Source organism: Corapipo altera, unplaced genomic scaffold, assembly GCF_003945725.1.
Source record: "Corapipo altera isolate COAL_440 unplaced genomic scaffold, ASM394572v1 45, whole genome shotgun sequence".
Lineage (NCBI taxonomy): Eukaryota > Metazoa > Chordata > Aves > Passeriformes > Pipridae > Corapipo > Corapipo altera.
In genome coordinates, this window is record NW_020884877.1 from 22,226,904 (window position 1) to 22,242,668 (window position 15,765).

The following is a 15,765-nucleotide window of genomic DNA, read 5'->3' on the forward strand; positions in this document are numbered from 1 at the left end:
TGGGTAAACCTGCTTTCCAACCACTCATTCCTCCTCAGATGTGGGTCTTTGCGTTTCCCTCCACTGAATTTTGTGAGATTTTAGTTGGCCTGTTTCTCAGCTCTTCACATATCCAGTAGTTCTGTCATATGAATGTGAAAATACATAATTATTCTTTGATTTCAGTGTAAATGTCCGTGTAAGGGACTCTGTGCCTTGATCTGAAGTTATTAAAAGGAAAGTGGCTGCAAGAAGGAGTGTTGCTGGTATCTTGTCATCAGTTCTTAACTACTGATAGACACTCAAAAAAATGATAGGGTTTTTTTTTTCTAAAAGACAAATTATGAAATAGTATAAAGAATCTTTGACTTGACACAAGACATCCGGTCTTGCATGAAAAGTCAGCAAGTTCCAAGATCTAATCTTGATTTTGACAAGTTGCATAGAAGAATACAATCCTGATGTGCTTATTATTTAATTTCTTTGTGATATTTTGCTGAACTAAATAGCAACTAAGTTATTAGCAATTCAGGGAGTAATTTAGGAGTATGAAGGAGGTGCTTTAAGTTTTTGATAGTGGCTATAACAGGAAATGTTATATTGTTAAGTGTTATACAAAGATCCAGTGAGAAATTTCTTATTGCTTCAGATAAAAGCAAAAGTAGATTTGTTACTTTTAAAATTAATTGGAATCAAGATCTACACTTCTACCAAATGCTTTCTAAGGTTACACTGTACTGAAGCTAGTGCAATTGCTTAAGCATGACTGAAAACAAACTTTAGGCTTTTTCTGTTGAGATGGTTCAATTTTGAACAAGAAATTGTTCTTTAATTATGGTGGATTCAGTGGTTTGATTTTGTTTTGTTTTCCAGTGGGAGAACAGAGGTCCAATCTGTGCAGTATGGTAAAGAAAGAGCAAACAAAGACAGGGTATTTGCAAGGTAAGTAATTTATACTCTTTGATATTTGCCCCCTTAAATATCTTCAAAATTCAGATTAGCCTTCAGTCTGTGTAGTTTGTTGTTACATGTATTAGCCCTTTTTGTGCTGTCTTTATTGCAAAGAATGGTCTCTTGCTGTTAAAATACTCCATTAAAATATTGAGTTATTGGGTATATTTTAGCTGCAATAACAACCTACAACTATACATGTGTATTTCCTTTAGAATAAGCTACAGTGAGTGTCTTATTTGGTGAGAACAGCTTTATCACTGTAGGTATTTTTCCATGAAAAAGTTGACTGGGAGTGAGCTGCTTCTGAAGGTATTTGGTCACAGGGTAGTTGGCTAATCAAGAATATATTACTTAATTGCGTTTGAGACTCCCAGGGAGTGTAGTGATTACAATAAGACAGTGAAGGCGTGGGTTTAGTTCTTCTTTCAGAAATTATGATACAGCATTCAAAAGTCAATGGCTGTTGCATCCATCAGGCAGTCTGCTCTGATCATTAACAGAATCTTTATGGGGAGGGGGCATGCTCTGTGCCTTTTTTATGCTTCTACTTTTGCTGAGATCAGAGATGTCTTTTTGCATAGTTGCCCCTTAAGGAACTCTAGTATTAAAATTTATGCTCGCAGGCTTTAATAATAAGCCCAGCAACCTTTCCAAGAGCCTGCAAACGCTGTTTTTTAGAGCATTGCTGAATTCTGCCTTGATTTCCAGCCCTGTCTCCACCCTTCCAACCACCCTACCCCTTCTTTTCCCTGTGTATTATAATATGATTTGAGTTTTTAGCTGGGCCATACCACAGATAGGCAGCTGCATATCAGAGGGACTGGGGTACAGAAGTGCTGCGACATGTTGGTTCAACAGCTAGATTTTATAAAACCAATTTTTTCTGTGTAAAACTATTTTTTACTCTATTTAATTTACTTTGGGAATCTGGTTAGATTTTTACTTGGGGCAACTTTTGTAGTACTCAGGAGACTCAACACTGTGACAGCCAAGTTTTATTTCTCTAAATTAGAGTTGTAAATCAGTTAAAAACTATTTTTCTTGTGCTCTGAACTTGGTGATGCAGAAGAGCCGATACTTGGTTTTGAGGAGTATTTTTGTCACTTCAGAAACTCTAATGCAGTAGATGGCACTCTTCCCTTTGCAGCTACACTGAGCAAGTGCTGCTGAGGTCACTTGTATTTTGTCATATATAGTTGGATAAAATTGATAAAGTCAATGAAATGGAAAGCCATGGCTACAACTGCTCTGATTTTCATGAATCTTCTTGGCCTTTTTTAGTTAATGAAATACTCGGTTCTTCCATCCTCAGTAATTTTATTTTCCAGTATTGCTTTTTGAATCAAGAATAGAACATTCATCCACGTGTTTTGAGTTTCCTAGAAATGTTGATGGCTGATAAATGTCTGAGGTATATATGGGTACATCAGCGAACTGAAATTAATGGCATGTTGTAACAAATACACCATGGAAGGCTTTTAATAAATCAGCTGCTTCTTCCTCTGTCCTCCTCATCACAGTGTGAGATTAATGCATTTTCCATTTGAAAGACCTTTAGTCTTTTCAAGAGTGAAAAAGCTTGAAATAGAAGACATTTCTAGAACACCGTGTGGTTCAAGAAGTTTAAACTAAGAACATTATCTTCTTTGTCTTCTAAACATTTACATTTCAAGTTGAAGTGCTGAGTAGATGTTATCCCTTTTGTAGTCATGTAGAGGACGAATTCTGCTTTTTAAGATTTTCCAGGTAAAATGTGGGGTTTGTTCCTGGAACTTGTCTTTCTCTTTATTGGTGTGTCTTTCTCAGACAAAGTCGTGGTGGTGTTGAACATCTTTTTAAGCTCTCAAGCAGTGAGCTTCTTTTGGTAGGTCCTGGAAGTTCTGCTAGGTGTTGGTTGCCTTTAGTTATGAAACAAGGTACAGTCAGGTCTTTCATTAGAATTAAGTGGGCACATAAAACAAATTTAAATAATTGCTTTTTATTATTATTACATCAGAAGATTTATTTAAGATCAACTAAAAGAAATATTTTCAGGGTTTTTTTGTGGAGTTATCCAGGTTTACACTCAGTTTTCTTAACAATATCTAATTAGAAACTATGAGCAAATACTATGTAAGCAAACCTTTGAATCATTTCATAGTAAGAAAATAACTCTGAGAGGTCCACTGAGATGTTACCTGAGTGATCTGTTTTTAATAAGTTGGGAAATGGTGATTGCCACAAGTAATGATCAGCTAGTCTGGCCTTTGTACACTGGAGTGTAGATACAGAGCACAAGACGTGGAAATAAAATTTCTTAACAGCCTTTTGAATAAAACAAGTAATTACAACCTACGGTCAGCAGGTTTAGCTGTTTGTCTTCAGGATTTTACTTTAAAATTAGCTGAAGGATTTTTTTCCCAAATTTAAATTTAATTTTTAAAAATTGAATTATTACTGTAAAGGATATGTTCTGTAATAAATTTGATATATTATGTAGATGTTGTTTTCTTAATCTTCTTAATCTTTATGCAGCAGCATATTCAGCATTTGGAAGACTGTTGCTGCAGTTGTTTAGGTTTTGGACAGGTTTTTTTTATCATTTTCATTACAGCTGTTCTCTTGGCCTCATTTCTTGCAGGATATTAACAACCCACGAAACCCCATAAGAATTTCCAGAAACTTAGTAGAAGTAGATAATAAGAGTAAAAAAGGTTCAATGAAGTAATGAATTGAGAGAATTCTTAAAGGGCTGCAAAATGCTCTATTTCTGTTGAGTTCCTCTGGTCTGCTCCGGGGCTAAGGGAAGGTACTTTGTGCACATTGTGTGACAGTGAGTGGGTGTCAGTCACTTGTATTTGCAAACTCCTTATCATTAAGTTGCAATCTCTTGTTTCTCAAAGTTCAGTCTTGCTTCAACTATGCACTTATTCAGGTTATTTAAATAATTTCTGAGATGCTTTAAATTGCACGTCATTTGTGATGTTCCTTGCAGATTTGTACATAGTGTCAGTCTCTTGGTCTGAAGCAGTAGTTGCCAGTTTTGCAGAGAAATGTGTTCCCTGTACTACTTGTCAAAATATAAAGCAAGGCTGTTGCTCCAGGTTATATTTCTTTTAGGGACAAAAATGATTTTAAAGATTCCCACCTGTATTCCCAAACAACACCCTTGTTCTCTCCCAACTCCTCCAAAAGTTTAGCCCTTCAGCTGTGGGGTGCCAAACAAATTTTGTCTTCAAAAGCTTTTGTGTGCTGTAGCTGAGCTAATTATAATGTCCTGCATTTTTTTAGTTGCATTATGTAATTTCATCCCTGCTACTCAGTTGTGGGGGGTGGTTTTTTATATTTGCTGTACCATTACAGCTCAGAAGACTGTTTTTGATTTGGGAGCCAGGTAAAGTTTTCCATTTCTGTCCCTACTCAAATAGATGAGACTGCTTCCAACTTTTTTGGGAATGTCTCTGCATATACACCAAAAATTAAATCTGAAAATGGCTTATTCTGTTACCTGTCAGTTTCCTGTGCTGGGTGCAATAGAAGCATCCAGGCTGAGCAAAGGTGGAATTTAGAATTTCAACATTTGTCAAAACATTTCAAAGTTTTTTAAATCTTACTTCCCCCCTCTCATGTCCTCAGCTGCACTCTGGCATGAGAAAATTATTTTAAGGTTGTAAGAAATTAGTGACACAGGACAAATTTTTAGGAATATTTCACAGCATATCTTAAATGTTAATAAAAAAACCCCTTATTGTTAGATTTAGAAGTGTTGACAGGAGAACCAAAATCAAAAAGCCGCAGCACTAAGAAGTTCAGTGCTGCAGTGTGGTAATTTTTTCTTTGAAATTTCTGCAAAGACAGGAAATTGAGGCAACAAACAAGAGTGGGTGGGACTCTGAGGTTAGAGCTGTTAATAAAATAATCAAAAGAAGCCTTTGCTAATAAGTGCTACAGCTGTTTATCATGGTAGTAAGGTATTATTTCTGAAAGATCGGACTCTATCCACAGCAAAAGGTGAGTTTTATTGACATTGTATGTTGTGAGAGGGAAGAAGGTGATGCTTTGCTTATTTTAGAGTTGTGTTCGTTTGATGAGGAAGTTTTCATAAATGGGGTTACAAACTGTGACTTAAGATACAATGAGTGGGGTTTTTTGAAGCAGTCAAAAATGTAATTTTTGGGAAAACTTGGACTTTCCCTCTATCCTATATACTTCTGTGTAATTTATTACACAGAAGAAGGGAGCAATGGTGTACTTTTACTTTTGTTGTGTGTTAAAAAAAGAAAAGCTCATCACCAATATTCCTATATTCCACTTGTTGCTTTTACACTGAAGGTAAATAAGGCTCAGTAGTTATGTCTGTCAGAAAATCCTGTATCTGCAGTCCTATACTTACCTAATTTAGCATTGGATGCATTATGGTCCCTTTCTTTGAATAGTAGAATCTACCTCTTGGCAGAGCTGGCTCTTGGTGCTGATCTGCTGGCTGCAAACCTGCTGTCAGGAGGGTCGAGCTAGTCATGGCTTTGATTAACAAAAGGATAGGGGAAGGATAGAACTAGACATGCCTGTCAATTCTGCTGGTTTCTTCTGCTGGTTACCTGTTCAGAACTGCTCACATTTACGTGTTTGGGAAGCAAAATACCTACGTGGTTAGAGTTGCTCACATTTGAAGCAAATTACAGAAACTGGAATGTTGGTTTAAGTGATGATATCAAGCTAATTACTTTTTGAATCAAATTAATACTCCCTAAATACCATGAAGCATGCTAAGAGACGGGATATATTTCTCTTGAGTAATTAAATAACCGATATTTTCCCTCAATATGCTACTAGATTTTTTTCCTCAGGTGGAGTAACACCAGAAACAGTAGTATTTAGAGTAGCCCATCTCACCTGTCTGAAATTTGTCAGCTGTTATTCAGTAAGTCTTTAGAGCAGCAAAGCAAAATGCAATACATGTTCAGAACTGCTTGGTGAGGTAAAGATAAAAATAAACCCTCCACACATGGACCACCACTCCTTTAGTATCAAACAGTGTTGCCATCTTATGTATTTCTGCATGTGAAGGTAGATTATTCAATATAATGCTTGGCTGGTTATTGTTGTAGATGTTTTTGGTAATATTGAGGACAGTCTGCTCAAGGTGATGGCTTGCATTGAGTTTTAGTTTCCATCAGAAGCAAAAATATACATCGTAACCAAGTTTCTCATTTTCAGAAGATGTAATTTGTGTGCAAGTAGTTCCTCAATTTCTCAAAGTTCCTTCTTTCTGGAGTTGCACTTCCAGTAAATCAGTAAGGTGATAATGATGAAGATAAAGAACAACTACCATGTGTCCCAAGGACAGTAAAGGCAGAAATTATTTTGTGATCTGGGTGTATGGAGCTATACTGCTGATACACTAATGCGTTTTCACCTCATTGTGCAAACCTAGAGAGTACAGTGACACAATATGAATGCAAATGGAAATGAAATGCTGGAGTATCACTGGAGTATCACTGCTGAAGTATCGCTGGAACAAGAGAGGGTTGGGTAATGACAGAGGAGAAATTTGAACTATAGAGCACCATCAAAGTAGTAGAAGTAAAGTAAAAACCCACTAACACAAAATATACAGGACATAAAAGGCTTGTTTAAAAGTATTTTTTTTGTTAGCTGAAGAATTCTAGTTTAAAAAAAACAAACAGCAAAAGTCTGGGTATGTTGGATGACTGAACCATCCATCCAATACGATGCTGAGGAAAAAAAGCAACCACAGTTCTTGGATGATTCATTTGATGATTTCCAGTATAAAAGGGAACTATAGTATTTCATGAGAGATTGCAAGTATGGTTTTACTTGTGCTTAAGAAATACGTGAAAGAAACAGCAGGAGATTGTAGGCATCCTAGCATGACTGGAGAATGGGAAGCAAATGTTTCCTTAATTTCAAGAAAGGACAACAAGTAAAAAATACAATTCCTTTTAAAACATTGGTGATAATAACCTTTAACGTGAAGGACATTTCTGGCACAAAGCCAAATGAAATTCATTTACTCACAAGGAAGTTTATATAGTATTATTGTATCTGCCTTACAAGTGACCAAACATGTTCTGGAAGAAAGCACATGAGGAAATCCTTGATGTGTAAACAAAATTTGGTAGCTCGGTTGCCATGTTGATGATTCCCCACTTTCAGTTCTTCAAAGTCTGGGAGTTTTTCTGGACTGATTTTTTCAGTGCTTTATTTTTCCTGAGATGGCTAAATAGTTGTGTTATCTAGAGGGAGTTTTTTGTTTGTTTTTGTTTTTCAGACCTCTCAATGATTATTCTGTTTGAATCAGATTGTCTTTGAGGCATTAGAAGTTTAGTGAAGTTTAGTGAGTTCATATTCCATCTTGCCTGTCTCCCTCACAGCCTACCATAGTTTGTGACTTGGCATTCTTTTCAAAGTACAAAAAATGAAGTACAATAGATGGACAAAATACAGAACTGCCTGTGTAAATACAGCCTTCAATTATTACATTTCCTTACATATTGTTTGGTTTCCTATGATTGAACATCAGTTGAATTGTGGTGAATTTTGTGTAATTTTGTTCTTACATCATGTAATTTTTGGTTAGTCATTTTACTTTCTTCTTCTAGATCCCCCAGTAAACCCTTGGCACGGAAATTAATGAGTGGGATGGACTGGGAAGTAATGAGTAGGAACTCACTGTCTGATGATAGGTTGGAAACACAGAGCCTGCCATCACGATCTCCACCTGGAACCCCAAATCAGTAAGTAGCACCACATCTTCTCTTCCTAGAAGTAACTGTCTGCCTCTAATGTGAGTGACCTACTTGTGTAATAAAAGGATTGATGGAGACAAATAGCTTCAATAATTCTGTGCCGAGTGATTCTCTGGAACATTTAGCTTCAGGTAAAAGAAATTATTTAGGGGTGAATTTTAGATGCTTCTCAGTCAACCTGGAAAAAAAAATGTAAGATGTATCACACTAACCTAAACTTGAGAGCTTAAGTTTTCTCAAGCACAACTAAAACTAAATTATTAATTTGGCTAAAAAAGACCCTGATAATAAAATCTGTGTGATATTTTAAAAATAATTGATTTTGGTTTAATATCACTTCTTAAAACATTGGAGGAAATTACTTAATTGGACATCCTTGCAGGTTTATTCCTCTCAATTTTTCTGCATTTCCCTTCGATGTTCACTGTTCACATGATAGAGCTTTCTGTTTTATGTTTATAGCTAGTGAAAAAACATTCCTGATTTCTTTTGGAAGGTGACCAGTTTTCTCAGTGTGCTGAAACTGGCTTAAGAATTGGTATTACCCAATTTTGTATTGCATAAACCAGAAAAATTGAAGATTCTATTGCAGCATATTGTTCACAAGATTATTATTGTAAATATCTGTAACATTTAAAAATTGCTGAAAAAAATTAGTAGCAATGATACTTAAAGCATAACAAACTTAGTCATGCATCTTTAAAAGTCTTTTGAGGTGCCTGTGTCACTGTGCTGGTTTTCAAATGGGAAAATTTTGTGTCACAGAAATGATAACACTCTCAGTGTAGAGGTTATGATTCTTGTAGCAGAAGGTGCAGGGGATAAAATGTTCGTCTTGAGGAATTCAGGTCAAATTCTGACACAAACAGAGCCAGGATTTGTCTTCTTGGGGATCCATTTTTCTTCTTGTTGACTGGACTGTCAGTCTGTTGGTTGGACCGTATTCCTTTCGGGCTTCTTTAATAAAAAATAAATAAATTTTAAAAGTAGACATTTAGCATTTATTAAAATAATTTTTGAACACTTTCAGAAATAAAATTATGAAATATAACATGTTGATCTGACAGCATAATTGTTTCAGTGAAATCTTAATTAATTTAGTAACTTCATAATTTAATAAAAATATGTGTATGAACATGTGCTTACAATGAGAGGAAATAATTTTTTAAGCATTCTTTTCTAGCGGGTGGTGTCAGAAACGTAGATTAACAGTAATATTCTTGTCATATTGCACTGCTCTGCTTTCCCTCTTAGTCGCAACTCTGCCTTCACTCAAGAAGGAGCCCGGTTACGCCCCTCGTCAGTTGGACATTTAGTGGACCATGTAGTTCACACGTCCCCGAGTGAAGTATTTGTAAATCACAGATCTCCATCTTCCACCCAGGCCAACAGCATCATACTGGAAACATCACCGTAAGTCCTCTTCTGTCCATGCTGCTGTCTGGTAACGTGCAGGGCTTCTGAGAATAAGTCAGAAATCTTGGCCTTTAAGAATTTACTGTTAAATGTTGGGGTCAGGGAGAGCCAGGCAATATAATAAAAAGGTGGCTGTTGTTTAGGGAGTACTAGAATAGGTCTTGTTGTGAAAATTAAATGATATGGAACTGAAGATCTATATCTGACATACTCCAGGTTCAGGATTTCAATACCTCCACCCACTAAAGCTGTGGGTTTGCTGTAATTTGACCATCAGTGTCTGAATGTGGAAGCGAAAGTTGTTTTTTTGATAGATTGAAGTCTGTTGTTTTGTGATACAAGTCTAGAAGTGTTGCTTTTTGTTAAGGCACGGAAGTGTGAGCAAGCTTCACCAACTATTTAGCCAAGATACCTTTTTGACACCCCAGCAATTGGAGGTTGCTAGTATGTTTTGTATGTTGTTACAGAGCTTATCTTTATTTTTTTAAGATGGCAGTCACAAGCTTTTTTTTTTCTTTTTTCCAATTATGATGAATATTCTTGATACTGTAAGCTTATTATGCTATGGTGGGCAAAATAAAAACTATTACTGTGTGTTAGGTTCAGAAGTAAGACAAACAAACGTTGAGTTGTTCAAAGATTCGAAATGCTCAATAATTTGTGTCTAGAGTACAGATGAATTGGGGAAAAGAAGATGCAATGTACACCTTATTATCACTGTACCTTCTTAGCAGTAATGCCAGATGTGCCCTCATAATTTTGTATAAGCTCCTTTAGCAGGGAAATAGTGCAAATGGTTTCAAAACCATTTGAGAACTGTAAAATAGCACATACATAATCACATATTTGTAAACAAATGGTGTGTCTCAAGAAAAATGAATCTGGGAAGGTATTTAAACACGTTTTAAAACCTTACTTGGACTGTACTTTCAGTTTAATAGCTATGAGTAAGTTTGGGGAGGGAAATAGAATGCAAAAGTTTTGAAGTTTTGTAAAATAGCACATGACACTTTTCATAATAGGCTACAATAGTTATAATTTCACCCTCAGCCAGTTATTCAACTTTGAGGGTTATATAATAGCAATTTGACCTAATAATATAAAATCTCCTTTTTTGGTGGGCTTTTTAACCTATTCACATCAAGGCACTCTCAAAACTGGAACACTTGTGAGTCTTTTCTCATATTAGAGTTTTGTTGTTCAAAGGCCACACAGGGTCAGGTTCCTTCTGTTCCAAAATTTCCAACTGAAGTCAGTTTATGAGAAACGCTCAGTGAATGGCAGTGATACAAGTGAAATAAGCACAATTCTTAAATGTTCTCTTTATATATTCTTATGCCTTTACTCTTAAATTGTACAGACTTCCTGAGTGTTCTTAGGATTTGTTTATTTATTACCTGATTTCTTGTGTAAGTCACCATAGAAATGAGTCTTAAAAAGAGGGGAAGTGGTTTTGTACATTAGTTGTGCAACTATGGCTGTTTTGTTTCATGATTTTGCACTTAAGCAGAAAAAGTATTGCTCTTCCATCACTAAGTTTTAGGGGGGTTGTTTTTACTTTTTTTTTCCTTGTTGGAAGCTTAAAAGTGAAATTTAATCTCCCAGTACAGATATCTAGAAAAAGAGATTTTTAAGAGTGAGGACATTGACTGTCAAAAATATATGAACCCTATTAGAGTCTTCTGAAGGTTTCAGGTGATGTTACTGATTCAAGATTTGAGATTTATGAGGGGAAGTAGTAGACATGAAGTTCATATAAGCTATATAATTTTAAGTTATACTTTTCTACAGTCCAAAAAGCCATTTCTTAAACAATTTGGTCTTTCTGAGTGAAAAGATTTGGGGAGTCCATCTGCTGATTTGTAGGACAGTTTTATTTATTGGCCAAATTTACATATGTAAGAAAGTCCGAGGGGCTAACCTGATAGGCATTAGGTTTAGTCATCTTTTTGAATTTGGAGTCAACATAGCAAAAGAAATTACAGTTTCCGTGCTATTCAAAAGGATATTTTAGCTTAGCTAATATAAGCTTTAATTGCACATCTTTTCTTCATTTCATATGCTATTCAAAACTAAATTGAGAGATTCGTGCTTGTAGTTCCCCGAGGTAATTATAACCTTAAATTGACAAGCACGTGATAAGTGTTTAATTTAATAAATTTATGCGGGTGTGTATGAAACCTTTACTAAATATATTAAAAAGATCAGACCGGATATCTGTAACAAAAATACCCAAAGCTTGTCAGTGCCAGGGTTGTGTGTTATTTTATTATTATGTAAATTGCTGAATTCAGTAACAGAGAGCTGCTTTGCCTGCAAAATAGGCTGCTTTCACTGCCATTGTCTGAGTATTCATAAGGAAATTCAAAGCTGACTGGGCAAATATAAAGCAGTGAAGTTTTTGCCCAAGGCTTGATTGTTAGTTCTCACAATTCATTATGCTAATATATTACAGTACTTCCATCGCTGCTTGCAAAATGCCCATTTAAATAACTTTTCAAATCTTTTCTGTAAGTTTGTATGTTCGATAGGAATTTATTTGTGTTTGTTGACATATATGTACAGACATCTAGTCAAACATAAGATCCATCCTTTACTTTTATCGGAATCACTTCTTTTGTGCTTCTACTTGTGTTTTCTATTCCTGTTTTTATTCAGTTTAAAACTCTCAGGAGTAATTGTTTGCAGGAAAATACAGAACTATGTTGCCCTTTACTTAAAAGGGTGAATAATCTGTACTGGCCAGACATGAATGAATGAATACATAAGCAGCTAAAAATCTCTGGATGACCTTTGTAAGTCGATGTCTAAGTAGTTTATAGCTGCCTTGAGGATTTGTTTTGCAAATGTTGACAATCATCATATTTTTCTCTCCACAAAAATTAATTTAGAAAAACTCCTTATCCTGAAAAATAAAATGTACTCTTTTTGTCTGTTACTTGCATTGAAAAGTGTTAAGAAATATTTTTTTTATTCCCTAGTGTGTTTTGAACATGACATTTTTGAGACGTTAGACTGAATAATTAGTACTTTCTTTTTTCTTCTAACACTTAAGGAAAAAATATTTTCTGAAAGTTGAAATTAAGCAAAAAATGCGAAAAATAGTTAGGATCTTTTCAAATATGCTGTTTTCATATACTGACAAAAAATGTTAACAGTTTTGTTTTCTGAGAATATTGACTAATTTTGTTTAAACTGAAACAGAAAACGTGTGGTCTTTCAAAGTAAGTGTTCTATTTCCCATTTTTCATGCTGTTTGAAAGAGGTTCATCCTTTTTTTTTGAAATCTCTGTAGCAAATTTTGCTCAGATATTTTTGTTTTTATTTTAAAACATGCCTGGGAACTGCCTTTCTCGCATTGTGTAGAGACAAATTACATGGTATGGAATTTGATATGTGACTTAGGCTTTCTAACTTGCAGCAACTTGAAATGTTGTGCAGTCTCATACGGAGAGTCTTGCCCTGCTAAGAGTTCACTGAGGCGAGACCAGTGAGTACAGTAGGGCTGCTCAGTGGTTACCTGTGCTTTGGAGGGAGGTTGTGCAATGAGTTACCTCTGCAGCTTCCTGAGAACGAGAGGGGCTGTGTCCTGCTTTTGCCCTGGGAGTGTCCCTCCGTCCCCGCATGGTGGTCAACCCTGTGAGGAACAATTCACCTTGTTTAACCAGCAGAGAACCCAGGCTTGTCCAAAAAGTCAGTGATTTTTTGGTTGCTTGGTGTGAGCTGCCTTAGCCAAGGGAGGAGCACGAGTTCTTCAAGGAAGCGGCCATGGGTGTGTGGGTGGAAAAACAGAGGCACCCATTTTTGGTGGTAGCATTTTCTTTAGATTTAGCTGTAACCTGTAACTTCATTCTCAGTGGTTTATGGGTTTGCCGCTAGTATCAGTGGGCTGTTAAGTTCTTAAATTATTTAATAGCACCTTTTAATGGGGTAGAAGGCATGTGTCCTTGCTGGTATTTAGAAACTGGCACTCAACCAAGTTAGTGGGAACTATGAGGTAGCTGCCCTTTTGGGCCTTTTCAAATGTTCTTCATTCTTAAATGTAAATCTGTATAATGAAAAATGAATCATATATTTATGTAATACAAATTATACACTTAAGCTTTTATTCCAGAAGGACTAATAAAGGAAATTCTCCATATTATACTAAAAACACAGTGAACATTTTTATTAATCTAGAATAGAGTGCTTGCAGATCTAAATCAGAAGTAGAACTTTCTGCTATTTCACTTCAGTAATGGTGTTGTAATTCAACTAAGAACTGCATGCGATTAATGCATTTTTACAAGTGTTTCAAAGCTGTGTGTTTCAAAGGGTAATGTGTTCAAGAGGGAGAATAGACCAGAGTTCTCTTGCAATGTATCCATATACTTTTAAATTGAAAAATTAAAAGATAACACTGTCATCTCCAATGGGCTTTTCCAATAAATACAGGGGCGCAGTTGAGTTATGTTCAACTTGGCCTCCTGTTTTTTCCTACTTTTAAGATCAACAACCAAAAAGTACTGTGGTAGTACTGTATTATGCTCCCTGTGTCTGTTTATGATTTAAATTGCAGGCATTAATTTGAGATGCAAACTATTTGATTTTATTACTGAGGAAAACATATTAAGTGACATATCAATTTGAGAAGTTTTTTTTGGCATGTGTGCAAGGTATAAATACAGTGATTTTTATAATATTCCAATATAAACTGGTTTAAATATTAAGTGGCTTAAGTATGCTAAAACCTTTTTTAAAAAAGTCATGGGTGAAAGATTAACTTGTTGGTTCTGTGTACAGTTGCTTGTCAACAAAAAAGCAGTAACATGTCCAAACATACACTTCCAGTATATTCTGTCAGACTATATTTTTGAGAGTCTAAAAATATGCACACATCTCTCAAACTCTTGAGTTTCTTCTAACATTTTCAGTTTATTTGGAACCGTGAAAGAACTGTCAATATTTCATGATTGTTCCACTTCATACTTCTATTTTGGTATTTAGATCTCAAGAGACTCCTATAGATGGGCAGCCTCCTGCGTTACCACCCAAACAATTTAAAAAGAACAGTTGGAACCAAATTCATCATTCACACTCACAGCAAGAACTGGATAACCATATTAATGAAACATTTGATGTTCCTGCATCACCAGAAAAATCCACAGTAAGTTTTTGAAGCCATTTGAACGATTCTGCTTTTAATCAGAATGATAGTCCTTTTTTCCATGAGCTTGGTTCTGATGCATTTCAGAGTTGCTGTGTTTGTGCATTACCTTGCAGCATTTTCATTAAACATACTGTCCCTTGTAGCTCCTGCTGGTTTTTCCACTTGCTGGAGTAGTCCTTTGTCAGTTGTCAGCAAATCACTACGCTGGGATGGTTTTGCAAACATTTTGAGCATTAGATTTTAAGCAGATGCGGAAATTTCTACGTAACCTCTTCTTTGAAAACTTGTTTGCCATCAATTTTAAAGAAGATGTTGCAGACACTACCACTGGTATTTAATCTAGGTTTTACCAAAAAAACTAAACCTGAAAGTGCCTACCAGCTTCTGGAGTGGTTTTATCAGGAGCAGCTTCTTGATTCTGTGGTTGCATTTCTTATCAAAATTTCCAAGAAAGAGACTCTGGCAAGAGGCCTGTGACAACAAATGTCAAAACATGAGCAAACATTCCTTTCCCACATTTAAGCACGTGCGAGGTGAGTAAGCTAGTCAGTTGATTATTATCTCTGGCTGAGGTGAGATCTCACTGACCATTTTTGTGATTTTTGTCCTTCCGGAAGTTTTCCAGTGGTTCCTGGTTTTATACTGATGTGGGACAAGAAATGTTTTGCAGGATGGGAAAACTCTTTAACATCCAGATACAGTGGCAATACTGTGTAAACCGTTTTGCAAACCTCAGGTTTTCAAAATAATGAGTTAATTCCCCAAACTGATATTTAGAAATGCCTTTAGTTTGTTTGCATTTTGAACTGTAAGCCTAGAGTATTCTCTCAGGCCTTATAAAAAAGTTAAGATTCCCATAAAACTCCTCTTTAATTTCATAGCTGGGGTTTTATTAAAAGACCCAAAAGCAAAACTTTTAAGATTTTGAGCATTTGAGGAATGTTGTAAAAATTTTTGTTTTAATTAAATAATGAAACAGGGTTTGTAACAGGTTTGTCTTCAGCCAGTGCTTACCTGAATCTATTAAATACGACTTGGAATGATAACACTACTTTAGTCATCAAGTTTTTCTGCCCTGTATTCAGTTATTTTACCAAATTGACAAAAATAACTTTCAGTTGTTTTTTTAACTCCTTTTCATTCTGAAAAACCAACACAGCTGTGTGAGAATGAGATTCTTTTTTCTCTGTGCATTGTCAGTGTGATTGTTTGCTGTACTCCAATTTATGCTGCCTCACTTAAGGCAGTGAGCTGTTGTAATTGAAGATCTAATTTGGTCTGCTGATGACTTTTTATTTTGGGAATTAGAGAAGAAGGAATACAGCATGGTTGAAATTTTGTGGAAGTGGAAGTTTAAGATTTGGAATGTGGTTTTGCTTCAAAGTTGCTTTTCTGACCAGAATTCAGGTTCCTGCACCACTGGAGCCTTCTGCTCCATCTCAAATATGTTAAAGAAAACTTCTCATCATTTTGACTTCATATAGCTGTGGAATTTCCTTTGTCTGTTTTACGTATGGA

General features: G+C 35.6%; 1 protein-coding gene across 4 annotated transcripts in view; it reads left to right on the forward strand.

Moving 5' to 3' along the window:
• The window catches only part of PTPN4 (protein tyrosine phosphatase, non-receptor type 4), a 112,824-nt gene that overhangs the window by 72,348 nt on the left and 24,711 nt on the right, over positions 1 to 15,765 (forward strand). For all 4 annotated transcript variants that reach the window (XR_003526549.1, XM_027636528.1, XM_027636530.1 and 1 more), the window contains exons 13-16: positions 853 to 921; positions 7,536 to 7,670; positions 8,937 to 9,095; positions 14,085 to 14,244. Coding sequence is in view for 3 of the 4 variants with exons in the window: in XM_027636528.1 (XP_027492329.1) it covers positions 853 to 921; positions 7,536 to 7,670; positions 8,937 to 9,095; positions 14,085 to 14,244 (523 nt within the window). In the remaining variant the exon portion in view is untranslated. The remainder of the gene's footprint in view (positions 1 to 852; positions 922 to 7,535; positions 7,671 to 8,936; positions 9,096 to 14,084; positions 14,245 to 15,765) is intronic.